Source organism: Cyprinus carpio, chromosome B7 (genome assembly GCF_018340385.1).
Source record: "Cyprinus carpio isolate SPL01 chromosome B7, ASM1834038v1, whole genome shotgun sequence".
Taxonomy (NCBI): Eukaryota; Metazoa; Chordata; class Actinopteri; order Cypriniformes; family Cyprinidae; genus Cyprinus; species Cyprinus carpio.
The window spans coordinates 23,537,487-23,555,932 of record NC_056603.1 but is presented as its reverse complement, the minus strand read 5'-3'; the positions used below and the strand labels follow the sequence as shown (position 1 = coordinate 23,555,932).

General features: G+C 37.2%; 2 protein-coding genes across 2 annotated transcripts; both read left to right on the top strand.

Annotated features, from left to right (window-relative positions):
• Positions 1-288: 288 nt before the first annotated feature.
• dync2i1 (dynein 2 intermediate chain 1) lies at positions 289-5,486 on the top strand. Its single transcript, XM_042726832.1, is given in 16 exon segments — positions 289-523; positions 755-850; positions 853-967; positions 1,532-1,628; positions 1,757-1,883; positions 2,067-2,178; positions 2,288-2,382; positions 2,563-2,629; positions 2,632-2,682; positions 2,933-3,105; positions 3,402-3,494; positions 3,608-3,659; positions 3,800-3,960; positions 4,075-4,206; positions 4,375-4,598; positions 4,738-5,486. Coding segments are annotated over 16 exon segments (1,899 nt in total). The 5' UTR covers positions 289-418; the 3' UTR covers positions 4,937-5,486.
• Positions 5,487-6,072: 586 nt separating this feature from the next.
• wdr97 (WD repeat domain 97) lies at positions 6,073-18,377 on the top strand. Its single transcript, XM_042728032.1, has 21 exons — positions 6,073-6,455; positions 7,532-7,873; positions 8,530-8,780; positions 9,779-9,897; positions 10,101-10,800; positions 10,904-11,052; positions 11,145-11,381; positions 11,695-11,785; positions 11,899-12,028; positions 12,309-12,370; positions 12,439-12,496; positions 12,576-12,731; positions 12,832-12,957; positions 14,028-14,183; positions 14,652-14,846; positions 14,977-15,168; positions 15,368-15,489; positions 16,516-16,684; positions 16,771-16,931; positions 17,261-17,322; positions 17,579-18,377. The coding sequence occupies exons 1-21, from the start codon at positions 6,345-6,347 to the stop codon at positions 17,761-17,763; spliced, it is 3,774 nt and encodes a 1,257-aa protein (XP_042583966.1). The 5' UTR covers positions 6,073-6,344; the 3' UTR covers positions 17,764-18,377.
• Positions 18,378-18,446: the final 69 nt, after the last annotated feature.

The following is an 18,446-nucleotide window of genomic DNA, read 5'->3' as shown; positions in this document are numbered from 1 at the left end:
GCTGGTTTCGTCTGGCCAGAGGAGAACTGGCCCCCCGACTGAGCCTGGTTTCTCCCAAGGTTTTTTTCTCCATTCTGTCACCGATGGAGTTTTGGTCCCTTGCCGCTGTCGCCTCTGGCTTGCTTATTTGGGGACACTTCATTTACAGCGATATCGTTGACTTGATTGCAAATTATTGCACAGATACTATTTAAACTGAACTGAGCTGCATGATGACATCACTGAATTCAATGATGAACTGCCTTTAACTGTCCTTTTGCATTATTAACACACTGTTTTCCTAATTAATGTTGTTCAGTTGCTTTGACGCAATCTTTTTTGTCTAAAGCGCTATATAAATAAAAGTGACTTGTCTTGACTTGACTTCTAGCCCTACTGTACATTTTGAGTAAAAGAGTAAACACACATTGTGGCTAATATGATTGCATGTCTTTGTCTTTGTTTCAAGGTGGAGAATGAAAAAACTGAAGAGGACAAACAATCAAGCAAAGATTACCATAATGATTATGAAGAGGATTTTGAGGTGTGAAGCAGTTTAGTGCTTCTATTACATACATGCCTTAGTACAGAGTACAGATAGTACAGAGAATATATAGAATAAACTTATATAATTCTTATATCTTTCTTTGTATATTTATATAGGATTTATATTTCCGTAATATCTGATGTGAATGTTGAAGCTGAATATAACCAACAAACTTCATCAAAATTGTCATTCCTTTTTTCTTATTCCATAAAATGCTGTTCTTTTTAGGATTATGAAGAAGACTTTGAGGATGTTGGTGAAGAGGAGGATGATAATGAGGAGGAGGAGAATGAGGAACATGACAAAAAAAAGACAAGAGGGAGTTGAGTCTCAAGAGAAGAGAAGAGATTGAAGCCACCCAAAGAGCCATTGATGAGGAAAATGAGAGAATCTACTCTGCAAGATCAAAGCCCACCACAGAGTCAGCTGTCACCCAGAGAGGTAGTTAAACAAAAGTTTATGTTAATTTGCACATTCTACTGGTGAATATGAACAAAGACTATAGAATACCCAAGATCACTTGTCACATGTATAGTTTTGAATGGGGAAAAATGCAACGCTCAATATGGCCGCTCTATCGAACAAGGCTCCACCTTTTGAGCAAAAGACCCAATCCCTAAACCATAAAATCAAAAAATCACATCATCTGCCATTAGAAGTCCCGGTTGCTATAGAAACAGTCAGCATTCTGAGACTGTGCTTTTTAGGACTGTGCACGTGCACTGGCTGGTCTAGCCTGAAAAATAAGACTATTTGAGCAAAATTAACAACTTTTATGAGAAAGTTGTTGTCAGATTTCTTTGCTGATTTCAAATATCAAATTTAATTGTAAGCTTGGTGAACAATTTTGGAGAGTTTGATGTTTCCTCATTTAAAGAGATAGGATCTGCACTTGCATGCCCGAGCGGCGTTTCAAAGATGGCCACCAAGTGACATGACTTAAAGGGACTTTGATTTAAAAAGGAAAAGCAAATTCTGTGATTTTGCTTTGTTTTGTTTTCACAGAAAAGCACTCTGACAGAAGTGGAACACATGGCAAAATTATTGATTTTGTATCAGCAAAGCAGCGAGAGGTCAGCCAGAAAGTGGCCAAGAAACAGAAGCAAATTCTCTATCTTCACAATGATCTAATTAGAAGTTATTAGAAGTAAACATACTTTTTAAAATAAAAAAATTAATTGCATTTGTTGACTGATTAATTAATAAAAAATGTATTTATTTGATTTGAAGGAAGCGCAGTGAAGAACTGCATCTGATTGATTTAGACTTCTCCGTCACCTTCTCTCTGCTGGACCTCCCTCCTGTCAATGAGTATGACATGTACATCAAGAATTTTGGAACAGCCAATACAAAACAGGTTAGAAAATGTGGGTCCTTCCATATTATTAAATGGCAGTGTCGTTATATCGTGAACAATATAGGTATATTTCTACCAAAATTCAATTTTACACATCTTCTCTGTCAACTAGATTTGTGTGTTTTCCTTATGTCATGATCAAAATGGCTTTTATACATTCTCATGAGATTACTGTGTCTCCAGGCTTATGTGCAGTGCAATGAAGACAACAGTGATAGAGATATACAAACAAAAGAAGTAGACTTGACAGACAAATGGACGCAACATCCACCAGAAGCAAATGCCGCATGTGGAGGTATTGTATTCAGCATTGACTCTGTCATTAGTAATGAATACCTAATGGAAATATAAAAATAACAAATACAGTGTATTGTGTTCTGTTTCATTCTCGGAACTGTAACCAGGATCTAAGGCATCTCAAGACACTACAGATAAATCCACTTCAAGAATAACTACTGATTCTCAACGTCTGACTACTTTTATACGCTCTGCTGCACAGGTTAAGAATAGTTACCTGTAAATAGGTCTATTTTTTTATTTTTATTTAATAAAATTTAAAATTAAACATTACAATTAATCTCAACCATAGACATTACAATTTATCCTTTCCATAGACCATAAGATAAAGTACTAGATTCTTTAAAAGTACTATTTATTTAAGTATTTATTTGTATGCCAGGTAATGGCTGTTCTGATAGAGGAGAATATAGCAGAGAGTAATTCAATCAGAAGGCTTCGCTCTCAAACAGATTTAGTGATGGCTGCATTCAACTCGATACCAAACGCCCCTTTCTGCATGGTAATATTTTTTTAATTATATTTACTGATAAATAGCAGTGATTGAGTGATTGATACATGAGTGTGATAAGAACTACGTAAAATGATAGAAACCATCTTTGGGAAAAATTTATTTGAAGTGTAATTTAAGTTTGGCTCATGTCCCATTTGTTTACATGGAGAGGGGCCAATCAAAAAGTTTTGGCTTCACTTTTCAGGATGTGTATGGCACCGATATGTACAATCATGTATATGTGCGCATCTACCTGCAGGTTGGCAGGTGAGTCTGCTGCAGTTCTCTCACGTCCAGAGACAGACTCTTCTGTCTGTTCATCCTCCGTTCTCCAAAACCAGTGCTGTACGGCTTGACTGTAAGACAGTCATCTGTGTTTGGAACATCTGGGAACCATCCAGACCCCGAAAAATTCTTCTTTATGAATCTAAGGTATAAAGGAGAACATGCTTGCATTGTTTTATTTATTAAAGAAGAAGCACAAGCTGTTTTTATCATTGATGAGAAGAATTTTTGTTCCTCAATTAACAGATTAGCATATAAGATTGATTTTTGAAGGATCCTGTGACACTGAGTAATGAAATGTCAACACTGCCATCACAGGAATAATTACATTTTAAAACATTGTAAAATAAATGCATCCCTGTTGCACATAAGAGATTTAAAACTTGTAATTACTACCCGCCTATAGTTTGAACAGTAGTCTATTTTTTAAAAACCACCGAAAGAAATTCCTTGTTCCATTATGCAAAATTCTAGAGTCTCTGGGACTATCATTCCAGTTAGGATCTCTGGATGAAAATGGAGTGTTAACTCTCTGGGTATGTCTGCATTTCACCAGTAACTTTATTTCACAGAAACCTTCTTTCATTTAGTACTGTGTTTTTGTAACAAGAGATTATTTAGGTGACGTTTTATATTTTGTCTCTGACAGGTTGTGGTTGAGCTGCCCAAAGGAAATGATTCTGGTTCTCAAACAGACCTAGGTAAGCCTAAGTTTAAAATGATTTTTCTGTAAAGCTGCTTTGAACAATGTGTAAAAGTAAAAACGCTATACATGTGAATTGCTGAAATGCACATCTATTAGACATGTCTCATTTTAATAATGCTGCATCTGCCTTGGTAGGTCTTAGGCCTGGTGGTAAAGTTAAACTACTCCACAGCTCTTCTCTACAGACCACTGAGAAACCTTCTCAAGATACTATAATGGGATTTGGACCTCCTGTGAGCCTTCAGTTAAAGTTCCTCCCATCTGACTCAAACCATTACTTCATTGGTACTAACATGGTGGGTGTTGCATGAAGATAGTGGATGTTTGGATTGTTGGTGTTTCCTATAGTCTTTCATCTTGGTCTTAAAATGTTTCTTGAAGTGTTAATTTATTTACTTTTATTATTGAAGGGTCTGGTTAGACATGGTACTAGGCACAGCCTAAAAGTTCTTCCAAAGTTCTTCAGATCACAGTTTGACAGCTGTAGACCGGTGGAGGTCACAGCACTTGACTTCAGTCCTTCCAGGGAGCCCTTGTTCTTGGTAGGAGCAGCTTCTATTGCGTTTTACTGTATGTGTAATTATGTCTTTCTGTGTTCATAGTTATCTGTTATTAGTGATGAATGTGTTCTTTTGCTCCCAGTCTTTAAAGGTTCTAGCTGAAATTTAGAATGATTACATTATATTCACCCCTTTAATTCCTTTCTTTAGGTCTGCTGCAGTGATGGAACAGTACGATTGCACTCTGTCCCGAGAGATGATCCGTTGATGGAGTGGTCTGGATGTTCCAGTGGTGCTTCCATTCTGTCAGTGCAGTGGTCTCACACACGGCCAGCTGTGTTCTGTGTTCTGGATGCTGCCTCTGATCTTCACATCTAGGACCTGACTGTGAAGGATTATGTGCCAGTTGTCACTGAGAATATACACAAAGATCGGTAAAAAGCTAGGACATCAAATATTAGATCTTTTTTAATACAATAGAAAAATTTCAGTTAGTGCAGTACAGTAAGATAATATGTCAGATGCTGTATGTGATTACAGTGGTAGAGCATGTACCTCAGGCACTTAACTGTTTTTACAATCCTCTTTCCTAACTATTTTTCACAAGGTGACAGTCATGGCAGTGTTTGGTGAGCCAGCCAAACTGAGCACATTTTCTGGCATTGCGCTCGCCAAGCAGTCCGGCAAGTTGGAGATTCAGTATCTTAAGGAGTCACTTACAGTGCCTAGCACCTATGACAAAGAAAAACTTTTTTGCACAATGATTTTTTGATATAAGATGGATTCTTATCCAAATCAAGCAAAGGTCTATCTGAGCCCAGATTCAAATTAATTTCCAGTTAAATCCATAATATGCAAATGACAGAGGAAAACACAAAAAGAGACATTAGAGAAAGTCATGCATAGTATGGGCCGACCTAGTGAATTATATTTCCTTGTTACATCAGTAAGGTACCCAATGCTACATTGATATACAGCAGCATGAAAGGAATGAAAAATAGTTGTTTATTACTGTCACAGTGGCTACACTTTTTGGTCTGTACAAATAACAAATTACCTTCCCTGGCCTAAAATGTATTACATCTGAAACTTTGCTGATGTTAGCTAGAACATGATGGTTTTGTTGCTGTAAGCAGCATTTTGTAAGATTCGATCAAACGCTAAATGGAGCACATGAATATGAGCTTTCTGTTCCTCAGGGATATTAAGACACTAAATCCATTTTATACAGATGAATATTTACACAGAGCAGCATTTTAACTGGAGTATATTTTTTATTAGGGTCCCTATCATTTCTTCACTACTGTCATACTATAATTATTAATGGATATTTTTATTAAAAACTGTTACATTTAGACTGTGTTTTCTCTCGTTCTCATACCTGTATCGTTGGTAGAGGGGTGTTCTTCACTATTAGAAACTGTAAACTGTACTGTACACAGAGGACCATCACTCTCACTATGGATCTTTGTCATCTTTTGGACTTGGACCCCATTTTCATCTAGATCGGATTCCAATCGTATATGCACCAAATCGGATTTGGGCTAACAGTCTGAACGAGGCATAATGGTCTGTCTCTTGAGGTCAACTATATTATTCTCTTCTGTAAAATATTATTATTTGTAGTCGTTACCATGGCGATTAAACCAGCGCTATTTTTGTTTACATAATTAAGTAAAATAGAACTTAGTAGGCTACTAAAATGAAACAGCATAGTAAAGACGTATGTCACAACATATAAAACATATCAATAGAGATAAATATTATATTTTTTAAGTACATGCATAAGTTTTATCATGAAATCCTTTAAAATCTTTTTTGCATGACAACGTTTAATATTAATAAGAGAAAGGAAAAACTGCTTGTTCTGTATGAGGACCAGTACGAGGTGAATGTTGTCTGTCGGTTTCTCCATGGTAACTGTTGGTAACTGTTGCCCAACGGCTCTATTCAGACGACTCTCTGTTAACGACCTTCAGCGGCAAGCTGAATAGATTTTTAATAACAAACAGTCACAAGTTACAAATGAGATAACTGCCACGAACATACAAAACATAGCATGATGAGCTCCATAAACCAGCGCTACATACAAGTCAAAGAAGAAAAAATAATTTGATCCCGCAACAACAAATTAATCAGAGGAGACTTTCCAATCCGTGAGGGGACATGGTGAATTAAAGATGGTTAAAGAAGAAATGGAGACCTCACAGGTTGAGGCTCTAAAAAGTTCCTCACCTGAACAAACAAATGGAGAAAAAAGCGGTCAAACCTGGACGGAGAGCATCGATGAAGTAAGGGAATGTCTAGTATGCTTTAGCTCAAATTACTTGACTGTCACATGAAAAATGTATTTTGTCACGCATATGCATTAATATAGTATACTTTATTATATTATGTGTAGTGTTGGGGAAAGTTACTTTTAGAATTAATGCATTACAATATTGCCTTACTCCCTAAAAAAGTAACTAATTAAGTTTTATGGAAAGTAATGTTACTTTTGCGTTACTTTTTAAATATGAGCAGGGCTTGATTGTTTTTAAAATAAAAAGTTATATTTATAGCAAATATAAAAGCCCTTTCACACCAAAAAGTGTAATGAATAAACCTCAGGCTGAAGGAAAATTAAATTCACGTCTGTACAGAACACAGAAGAAGAAGGTTCAAGGAACTCTTCAGCAATAATAAAAAAAACAAAAAAAACAATGAAGCACAATTGTTAGTTTATCTAAAGTAATTTTTGCTTATTAGTATGGTTGAACTGGATCATTAAAGGTCAGCAGCAAAGACATTAGTTTATAAAATGGGATTAGATAATTATTATAATTATTATATAATAACAAATAATCATTGTAGGTTTGCGTCATATTCTGAGTTTGCATTTCACTTTTTTAATTCTTTTTGACGAATACTAAATCTGTTTTTTATTTATTTATTGTTTTTGTGAGTGGGATGAATTAATGCACATTCACATTTAGTCTAGAACTGTACATCATGTTCACACAGCACACACAACGCCTCTGTACTTCCGATTTCGCCCAATATGCGGATTGCGGACAGGAAACTTGTCAGTCAATAAATGGGAAAACAAAGTAACTGGCGTTACTTTTTTGAAAATAAAAAACTAGTTACTTGAAAAAAGTAATCTGATTACGTAACTCATGTTACTTGTAATGCGTTACCCCCAACACTGATTATGTGTATATCTTATGCTTCATAATGATGCTTAAGTAAGTTACTATAATGCCTTAACAGAGCCTGAAATCACAGGCCATTAATTTCTTTCTTTTCCTTCCCCCCTTCTCCCATTCCTTGGACCTTCTCCATCACCTTTTACTTTCACTCTGTTGAACATTCTGCCTCTGTTCAGATGAATTATTGGAATGTTAGCCCCAGCATTCTCACCCATGGCCTTTGTCATGTCCTCCACCTCTCCTGTGAAGAGACTGTTAGTCACATGACCTGTGGTGAGGGTGCCGCAGGCTTCGCTAGTCTTCACAGTAGCAGTCATGTGCAGTTCTACTATCCCGATGGCCGTCTACGAGATTCGTCTGTTTGTCAGTCCCTCACCATCCGTTATGCCGGCCTCACCTCCACACATCTGCCAGGCAGACTGGTTGGCTGGGGACCTGGGGCCGTTCTCACTGTACTAGATGCAGGACTGAATCCTCTGGTTCATGCTGTGGAGCCCATGGATGTGCGGGTGTGCAAGGTGTGGCTTTAATGAAAACTTTTCAACCATAGTTGATTTTTTTTTTTTTTTTAGTTAAATGAAATTTTGACAGTGTATAGGCTACAGTATATGTGGTTCTCAACCAGGGGGATGGGCCCCTTAGGGAACAGTATGACTAAAATGAAAATACATCTGCTTCCATCTGATTCCATAGTATTTTTTGATCATACAAAATTATCTTCTTGTATGTTCCCCAGAAGAAAAGTCATAGGCCTTATACTGTAGGTCTGGAACAACATGATGAACAATTATGACAAAATGTTCTTTCTGGCTAGACTATGAATTTAAAATGTTTTAAATTTAAGACAAAAACTTTAAAATAAAATCAATTAAGATGTTAAGTTTAAAAAAAATAATAATAATAAGATTTAAATTTAATTCATCCCCAAACTTCTGTAATTGTACAATTTGATGATTGAAATTATAATGATTTTAGTTATGTATTTCTAAATTATTGTAATTTTGAACACTTCTAAATTGTTGTTGACATTATTGTTGTGTGTGGGGGCATTGGAGTCAAAAAGGTTGAGAACCACTGGTGAAGACATGGGGACACAGTTTGATGCATCAGTGATCACTGGAACTTGTACTGAAAGTGAATTAAAGTGACATGTTTTCATCTGTCTGTTTCACAGATTTTGGAGCACTCTAACGAGCTTGTCACAGCTGGAAAGGGAAATGTATGTGTGTGGTGCCTCACACACTTGGTGTGTCGCAAACGTGTGGTGGAGGGTTTGGGGAGACAAGTTGTTTTCACACATCTAGCACTGATGACTAGCAGGACTGAGCAGGGCCTCAGAGCACTGGCTGCATATGGAGGCGCTGTGGTTGTGGTGGACCTTACAGAGGGATGCATTATGGAGCACAAGAAGAACCTCCATTTAAGGTTTGTTTTTAATGTTTTGTATTAATTCAGCCATTTGCAGCTACAAGGATTGAGTTTATGCTAAGCTATGGAATAAATATCAAACCCAACATTTTTTTCTACTCTTTCCTCTCTCTTTCTTGTTGAAAACATTAATAATCCAACTAGTAATGTTTATTATTAAATGTTTAGCAATTAATGAAAGTGCAGACTGCATCCAAATATGCATGCATTTATTCTTGGACCATTCCATTTTTCCCTGCAGTGATATTGTATTTTTTTTTGTAGGCCAAACTGAAAGGTAGCATCACCCTGGTTCCCTTAACAAAAACCCAAAAGGATTTTTCTACTGGCTTTTGATTTATTGCAGAAAATAAGCTCCGTGACCAGGAAACTTTTATGAATCTTGAAGCCTAAATACAATTAACCAGAAGTGAAATGTAAACTGTAGGCTTTAAATGCACAGCGCCATGGTCGCATGATTTCAACGTCATCACCGTTAAGCCTTTAAGTTTCAACAATTCAATTCAATTCAATTGTTTTTCCTAAAAGTTTAAGTTAGAATAGTTTTGTAAGAGTGTAGACACTGACTGTAACACACTAGGGCTGTAAAAGCAGAATAGTGAGTAGATGAGTTTACCTGTTGGGTGAGATGATGTTTAATGTCTCTGACAACCTCTGTAATCCCATTTAGTCATTTGATAGCAATCGCCTTTTTCAAGACAAGTAAAAGCCTTAAAAATCACAAAGGGGTCTTATTGATGTATGTTATGTCTTAGAAAATAATGTGAAAATATCTTGAGCTTGCATCAAACACAGACCTTATTTTAGGCATTTAACCAAAAACCAAAATAGATTACTCATATAATTTACTCAGATATGTCATCCCTGCTGCACTATATTGCCTGAAAAATGCACTCAGTTAGCTGGGAAAAAATTGTGATTAAATGGGTTAATTGAAATAGATGTTTATGTAAAATCTTTACGTTTGTTCTATTAAATCAATCTCTTTTTTTTAGGGAAATCACAGGGATGGTCTACTGTCCACTTAGGGATATTGTAGTTACTGCATCAGATATGACAATCCGAGTTTGGGGACCAGACTGGGAACTTCAAATGGCCTTTGTGGGACATACTGGTCAGAAAATTAACTTCACTTTTAATAAAGTTTCAAAGTATGAGTGATGAGTGACAGTATTTGCAACTGCATTGTTGAAATTATATTAAGTATCAACAATGTAAACCAGCAGCACTTAAGACCTTTGTCAGTTCACAACAGTATTTCACTGACAATAGAGTCTACTACCATCCTGAGTGTGGGTTTCTGTGTCCTTTCTCCAGCTCTTGTCACTTCTCTAGTTCTGTGTCCTGTCTCTGGCCTGTTGTTGTCATCTTCTCTTGATGGTACTTTGAGATGCTGGAGACCAGAAGTTGGAGACCAGGTCCAGATTATATCCATTCCTAATGGGTGCCCACCTCCTCTAGTCATGGGAGGCCCAGATAGTGCTGGCACCTTCTTCTCATACTCCACCAACAGTGTGGACTTCTGGACCTTCAACTGCCTCTACAATCTACACTGCAGACTGGATGGGTTCCTGAGGGGTCCTGTCCACCAAATCTTGACCCCACCAACCCCCCCTTCCTTTCGTGCCTGTGTAGTTTGTATCCATGGAAACAGCGATGTCACAGTTGTTGCGGCAGAAACGGGTGAAGTGCTCACTAGATTCCAAGCCAATGGAAGAGTAAGGTGTGCTGATTACTGTGTACCTAAAGAGATCTTACTGGTCCTCACTGAGGATGGAGTGGTAACTATTGCTAGTACATTGACTAGTCCAGTAACAATACTGGATGAGTGGCATGGGATAGAGCATTGGGATTGGTCAAGTGGGCAGATGCAAGCAAATATAGGCATAGTTTGCTGCATGGTCTTATATAATGATGTTAAAGATATACAAATTGGACAGGAAGAATGGAGATCCTTACAGATGCAGAGATCACAAAAGCCAAAGAAGATAAAACTTCTACATGATGCAAAAAACAGGTTAGTATTTGCGGCAGAAGTTCTTTTTCTCTACATTTATTATTTCTTATTTTTTTATTTTAAGTAAAGTAAGATGCATCCTAAGCTTGTGTGTCCCTCACAGGTTTCTGGTTATACTGGGCCATTGTGGTGGTTGTGTGTCTGTGCTTAATATGCATTCAGGCAAAATCCAGTTCAGAACTTCTGCTCACAACAACCAAAACATCAGCAGCATGCAGGCATACCCCAACAGTGACTACCTGCTGACTGCAGGTGCGCACACACTTCACACACACTCTCATCACACTGCATTCAAACAGACTACTGTATCTGGTGATGATAATCTCGATGGCTTTTTATTGCAGGTGAAGATAAAACTTTGCTGGTTTGGCGTGTGTTCCCATGTGCTCAGCGGTGTTTGACTCTCCATTTTAGCGTGTTGTGTGATCTGCCTCCGGTTTTGATGGCACTGATGGGAACCCAACTCACCCTCGCCTTACAAGATCCTGAGAACGATACTTTTAGCCTGGTGCAATATAGCTTAGAGAGCCAAAGCAAATCTGACCAGCAACCCAATGAAAAGCATCACAACAAAATCACAGGTTAAAGACAGTAAACTCTACTTTATTATATATATATAAAACATTACAAAATAGCTCATAATATACTTTCACATAAACAAAAGCAATCAAACAAACTCAATATGCCAGTTTCCCAAAAAGTGTATACAGATTTTAATTTGTGCTGATTTTAATAAAAATTAATTAATTAACCAAAATTTATCAGGTAAAAAAATACAGATTTTTATATATATATATATTGGGTTAAAATATGACATTGACAGGTTTCATGAGCTAAAAGTATATCACACCCTGACCCTCCTGAGACTGGGACAGTCTGTTTGTGTTTCCCCAGGCCTCTGTGCTTGTCATCAACTGAGCATGTTTGCTTCAAGCAGTCTGGATGGGACTGTACGGATCTGGGATATGGAAAACCACCTTCTTAGGTAAGGACCTAAGTGCTACTTTTTGTTCGTAGTTGTGTATATTCTACAAAACAAAAACTTTGATTATCATTGCATACCAGTTTTTGACTCCTATTTTGTGTTGTTTGTTTTAGAACTCTTGAGCTGAATGCAGAGCCGGAGTGTTTGGCGTACTGTGAGAGTGGAGACCTGCTATTGGGCATCACAGGAGACCTCTATAGAATCCCCCGAACACAACTACTGCCTCTAGACTGCAGGACACAAGTACAGCTTAAAATGTTATCAGATGGCATTCGGCTTATTTTAAAAGCACTTTTAATCAAACTATTTGTAGAGTTATCAGACTCTTGATGTCTTTACCAACACTGATGTTAAAAACAGTTCAGAGTAATGGCAAAATAAAAGTACTTTACTGTAGGTTTACTCCATTAAAGTTTACTCTAGAACAACGGAGGTCAACACAATATATAGTATAGTCTGTATAGTCTGTTCACACAAAATTAATCATTCATTTTTAATGTATTTACTTTACTCACCCACTTAGAAATGGTATCCAGACTCTGAATTACCCAAATCCTGGATTCCAATCATGAGCCATGAATGCAGGTAAATTTCTACTCAAATAACATAAATTCATACACATCCATATCCTTACCTTTTGCTTTGAACTCTAGGACAGAGAGTTGCCATAAAAAGGATGGTCCTGAAAGGCAGGATAGGATAAAAGGTCCAGTAAGTATCAAATATATGTACTGTAAGTGTGTATGTGTATGTGTGTGTGTCAGAGCTCCTCCATATGTTTGTCTTAAAGGACTTTGGGGCAATTATGGCATTACATAAAGATCTGGAATCGTTGCAAAAAGGAGAGGTTGAGTGCAGAAGGAGAAAAGCAGCCAACATTCAATCCAAACGAGAGGCTTTCAATAATTACCTGGGTCTAATTTACAGGCAACGCCATGATATAAGGGTATGTTTATCAACAGTCTCCACGTTTTCTGTCTTTTCAGACAATATTTTCCAAAGAAATGAGTTTGTGTAAATATCAAGATTTCCCATCATTCTTCTAGATTCCAGAAGATATGTTTGATGTGTATGCTACACTTTTTCCACCTAAACTTCCTGAGCTTCCTCCTCTGAGCCCTCCCTCCTTCACCGACGGCTTATCCACTAGACTACATTCTCCTAAAACACAGGTGAGAGAGTGTGGATTAAATACATATGAGTTGTTTTATTACAAAATGATCATTTTACATACACAGTATATCCATTCCTAGTCTGCTGTACATGTATTACCCAATAGAGACATTCTTTCCTTAAAAATATATAGTATTTTTCTTTGTATTTCTCAGGTTTTCTAAATTGCCTAAAATAACTAGGTTTTTGCTGTTTGCGCTGCGCAGATAGATCGTTATATGACATCAAAGTGCTGCCTTGTCACACAATATAGTTTTTTTTCCATGGAAAAAATAAATATATGATATGCATAGTCCTTAAAGGGATAGTTCACCCGAAAATTAAAATTCTGTAAATAATTACTGGCCCTCATGTCGTTCGAAACCCATAAGACCTTCGTTCATCTTCAGAACACAAATGAAGATATTTTTGATGAAATATGAGAGCTTTCTGACCCTGCACAGACATCAAGGTTCCTACCACGATTAAGGCACAGAAAGGTATTAAGGACATCAGGGGTTAAACAGTGATTTTACAAAGATACGAGAATACTTTTTGTGCGCAAAGAAAACTAAAATAATGAATTTATTCATGATTTCTTCTTTCGTCAATAATGGAGGATGACTGTCCCAAAAGAGAAGAAATCGTTGAATAAAGTTATTGTTGTTTTTTCTTCGTGCACAAAAATAATAATAATAAAAAAGATTCTCTTAGCTTTGTAAAATTACGGTTGAACCACTAATGTCACATGGACCATTTTAGTGTCTACATTTCTGGGCCTTAAGCATGGTAGGACCCTTGATGTCTATGGTGGGTCAGAAAGCTCTCAGATTTCATCAAAAATATCTTCATTTGTGTTCCGAAGATGAACGAAGTTCTTATGGGTTTGGAACAACATGAGGGTGAATAATTAATGACAGAATTTTCATTTTTCAGGGAAATATCCCTTTAAGTTCCTTAAAAATATCTATCAGGTTTTGAACAACATAAAATTCTGGTTTTGTATGAATGCAGTGTATGCAGAGGGGAGAAATAACTGAATAAATAGTGGAATGTTTTTTTGTTTTTTTTTTTCAATTGTCATGAGCAGAGCGAACTAGATGAAGTGCAACGCTTGTATAATGAAGAGGAGGAGAAGAAGAAGAGAGAAAAGGCTCACATGCATCTCACACCCATCATAAAGACTCCCTCAACACAGAAGAGCCCTCTTCCACCTTCACCAGTGGCAGAAACACTCATATACCCTGTTGGTTTTTTTTGTGTTTGTTTATTCTAGTCACATGTATTTGAGTAAAATGACATAAATCGTGTAGGGATTGAGTTGCGTAAAGGTGTGGTTACAGAAGTGGAATTTTGCAGGCTATAAATCAATTAATTCAAATTCTTTATTTCCAGACTCAGTGTTAATTAACAAGAAAGACACAGTACAAACCAAAACAATACAAATTAAAAAAGACAGTTATATCAATACTTCCTCATAGAGGACTGTTATCGCACTTCAGTAAGCCTAGGATTTGACAACAGCATAATAATATTATTATGTGAATCGTTCAACCGATAAATACATTTATACATCAAATTTCTCATTAAAGCAGGGAATGATTGTACTCTTGCCTTACAGAATACATCACTTGCATTTTAAGAAAAGAATGGAATGCTATTACATAACCACTTCATCTTGTACTCTTTTTAATTTGCTCTCTTATGTTTACAGCCACAAAAGGCCCTTCCACCAATAAAGAGTCCTACACCTCCTCTGACTCCACCTTCCGAGCCTGCCCCAACTTTACTCACCTCTGTCCCTCCCTCACCCTCTTCTGCCCTACCCTCTCCCATCTCACATCTCCCAGAGTTCCTCCTGCAGTTTTTGGATGAACAGTGGTTTCAAAAGATGTTTCCTGATCTGAGTGTAAGTTGAATACAAACCAATGAGCCTATCAAAAGGACTCTTCCGTTCAGACATACTCTTTATAAAATCTCAATCTCAGTCTCCTTCTAATTTATGCATCATTCTCATTTATCCTTGCATGTGTTTGCAGTGTATTTCGAGTTCTTTATGCCCCAAGGAATTCTGCAAGCATCTGTTGAACTTTGTGATGACTTGCAGCATGGCTCAGAAGAATAGCATCCTGAATGCATTACGTATGCTAATACAGCAGGAGGTGTTAGACAAAGAATCTCTCAGCACAGGACTGCTGGTTTGCCTGGAAAACTACATTCACAAAAACATGGTAAATGAAATTTTGATATATTAGAATAAATCCATAAGGCATAGCTGAAAATACATTTTGGTAGAAACTTCTCTAAAGTTTGGGTTTAATTTCATGTATGAATACAGAGCATATAAGATGTATGAATTCTCTGTCAGCACTACAGATGAGTCTATTCATTATAAAAACAGGTATGAGTATGTGAATATGTTTTTTGCAGTCAAGGGAGGAACAGCATTTTGTCGGTGAGCTGCTGAATATGCTGGTGTATCTGAGTCCTGATAGTTTTGACACCATTGTGGAGCTACTCGCTATGCTGGCAAATAAAGAAGCTGATCTTAAGTAAGGAATATTGCATGTTTAACACAATACAAATGGCCTACTTTAGTAGCAACTGCAGAACATCCCCAGTTATTGAAAAGTTGCTTTCTTGTTTGTTTTTTGAGTGTTAAAGAGGTCATCGGATGCCCATTTTCCACAAGTTGATATGATTCTTTAGGGTCTTAATGAAAAGTTTTGGTTAAGATTTGTCAATGGTAGTGTAAAATACACCCTTTTTACCCTGTCAAAATCAACTCTGTTTTGAGCAAGCCGTTTTAGTCCATGTTGCTTTAAATGCTAATGAGCTCCGCTCACCCCACCCCTCTCTTCAGTGGGGTGACGAGCAAACTGTAAACTACAGCCACCAAAAGTGCTAACTAGCACATATTAAGAAAGGCAATTTGCAAAGATTCATAAAAAAACCCCTCTGTTCATTCATAAAAAAATCTCTGTAAAACTCACTTGTGTAGATGATGCTGGATCACGAATGATTCGCGTGAACTTAAATGCATTTAGGCAGATCGGGGATCGGCACATTCCTTTTAAAAACAAAAGTAATGTTAATCCTATGCGTCTTCAGCTGCTCAGATGTTGGGAGTAAATGACGACTGCAATGTTCATTATTAAATCCAACAACAAAACACCTCAATCGCTTAATTGGAGACAATCTTGTCTTCCCCTGCACTGTAGTCGACACAATGGTGGACAGCTCTCTCAGGGCGGGTCTAAGTTAAGACGGCCTTGTTAATCAACTATCATGGGAGTGGCCTGCACAGAACTACATCAGGAATCTCAGAACAGCCTGATTTGAGAAAGGGGATTTTAAAATACGGATTAAAAAAAAAAAACACTGGGTGTATTTTTATCATTATAGAGTACATTTATGTTCATTTATGTTCAAACAACATGTAAAGTGAAATTTGCATCCGATGACCCCTTTAACAAACTGTCTCCACCATTTTTTATTATTATTTTTTTAAAACAGAGTGACATCCAATTGCCATATATATGCAGGAATTAACCATTCTATTGTTATATCTCTGGCAGGGCTTTAGTACTGTGTGTGCTGCAAAGGTTGGGTGTGGAGGAAGCTGAGCTGTGGTTATATCCAGAATTAGAGTCCTGGAACTCCCTGACAAAGCATAAGCCTAACCAGCACCGCAGTCTTCGAGACATGGCCAGCCACTGGCTGCTTACCTGGACCAGAATGTACAAGGTTTGGAGCAGAAATCAGATTGGTAGAGACATTTTTGAGGAGAACAAAAGTTTTTTATTTAATTGTATTTGTACTGTGCTTCACAGGTGCACGGTGGGTCACTGTTCCTACGCAGTGAAGGAATACAGAGTGTGTTCACACCTGTGGAGGTGCTCAAATATTTCTGCTCTGTGCAAAAAGGCAAACAGACTCGACCTCCACCAGAGGGCAGGAAAGATGCTGTCATCGTGAATTCAGACTTGTCTAGGTTTGCCATACTAATACAGGGACTAACACTATCATTTGGTTTTGTCTGTTGTATATTTTTAGTGAGCGTATTTAAAATGTATCACAAGTTCATCTCAAGAACCTTACATTCAAATCCAAAGTTTTTTTCCCTCTAGTCTATTTAGAAATAAGATGAACAAATGTTTAAAGAAAATGAACAAAATTGGTCCTACTCAGCCCCAAAAAGATCCTTATATAAAATACTGAATGCATCTGTGTTTAAATAGTTTGCATAACCAAAGAATGCTCTTTAAAATAAGTGTTGTCTGTGTTTAAGATGATCAGAAATGTACCTCTGTTTTTGTTTAGACTGAAGGCAATTCAGCGCCTGGGAGAGACGTACAGCATGTCTAGGATACGGGAGCCTCAAGGTTAGTATATATTTCAGCATTCATTTGTTGAACACAGCTTTCAATCTGTTATCCCTGTGGCACTAAAAGATGTTGAGTTCGTTTCTAATGTTCAGTTCAAGTGGAAATCTAACTTGTGCAGAAAAGCAGCCTCAAAGGAATATGGAAATGATTCTTTCACTCTGCAGTTTTGATGTCTGTGCTATACTGTAATTTAGTATACTGTATTGTATCCAAGGTTTTGTTTTATTCAGTCATCTTTATTATAAACCAACAGGACGCCTTCTGCCACCATTGCCATATCGACCCATGTTGATGGATTTCCCACGGTTCCTCTCTCTACCAATGGCTCATGTCACACTTTCTCCATTCCCCTTCTCCCTGGATTTTCAGAACTTCAAACGCCCCTCACCACAAAGATACTTCTTCCTGGAACGCTCCTATGTACAATATTACAGATAGTTATTTCCAAAAGCATTGCATTGAAGCAGTGATAGATTGTCTCTATGATGCATCAAATGACACAAATCTAAAAGTGTTATGATCAAACTAACTTTATCATCTTGAAGTCTTTTAGTACATATTTGACAGTTGAATGTTTGGGACGTATGGCTTGTTTTATTGTGAAAGGATATAGAGTGAATGCTAGTGCTTTGAAAAGCAATTTGCTTTACATGACACCTTCTTGAGTGCTGGGGAAGTTGTGTTGTGAGGAGCAGTAATGAAACAAAGGCTGACCCCATGCAGAGCAAGCCTTGGAAAGCCGTTCTGTGCAGCCCGGTGACCTGTATAGGTATTGGTAATGCCATTGGTATTGGTATTTTGGCCTTAGGATGGATGAAGGGGTCAAATGATAGCATGATATACTAACCTAATCCTCTCCCTCTACCTGACAGACAGATTGATAAATAAATAAATAGATTAATTAATTGCGATTATTTATTCCCTTTTTTTTGGTTATTTTATGGAGGATGTGATGCATCGGGGGTCATTTTGTAATCAAGTTGTTACCCTCTGAACTGTAATCAAATCAAATTGTGAGGGCAGTGAAAATTCACAACTCCACTGCACAGAAGAATAGTTAATACAGAGAGAAAAGAAAAGTATTAAAAATATTCAAGAAAATTTTTGGAATTGAATTGAAT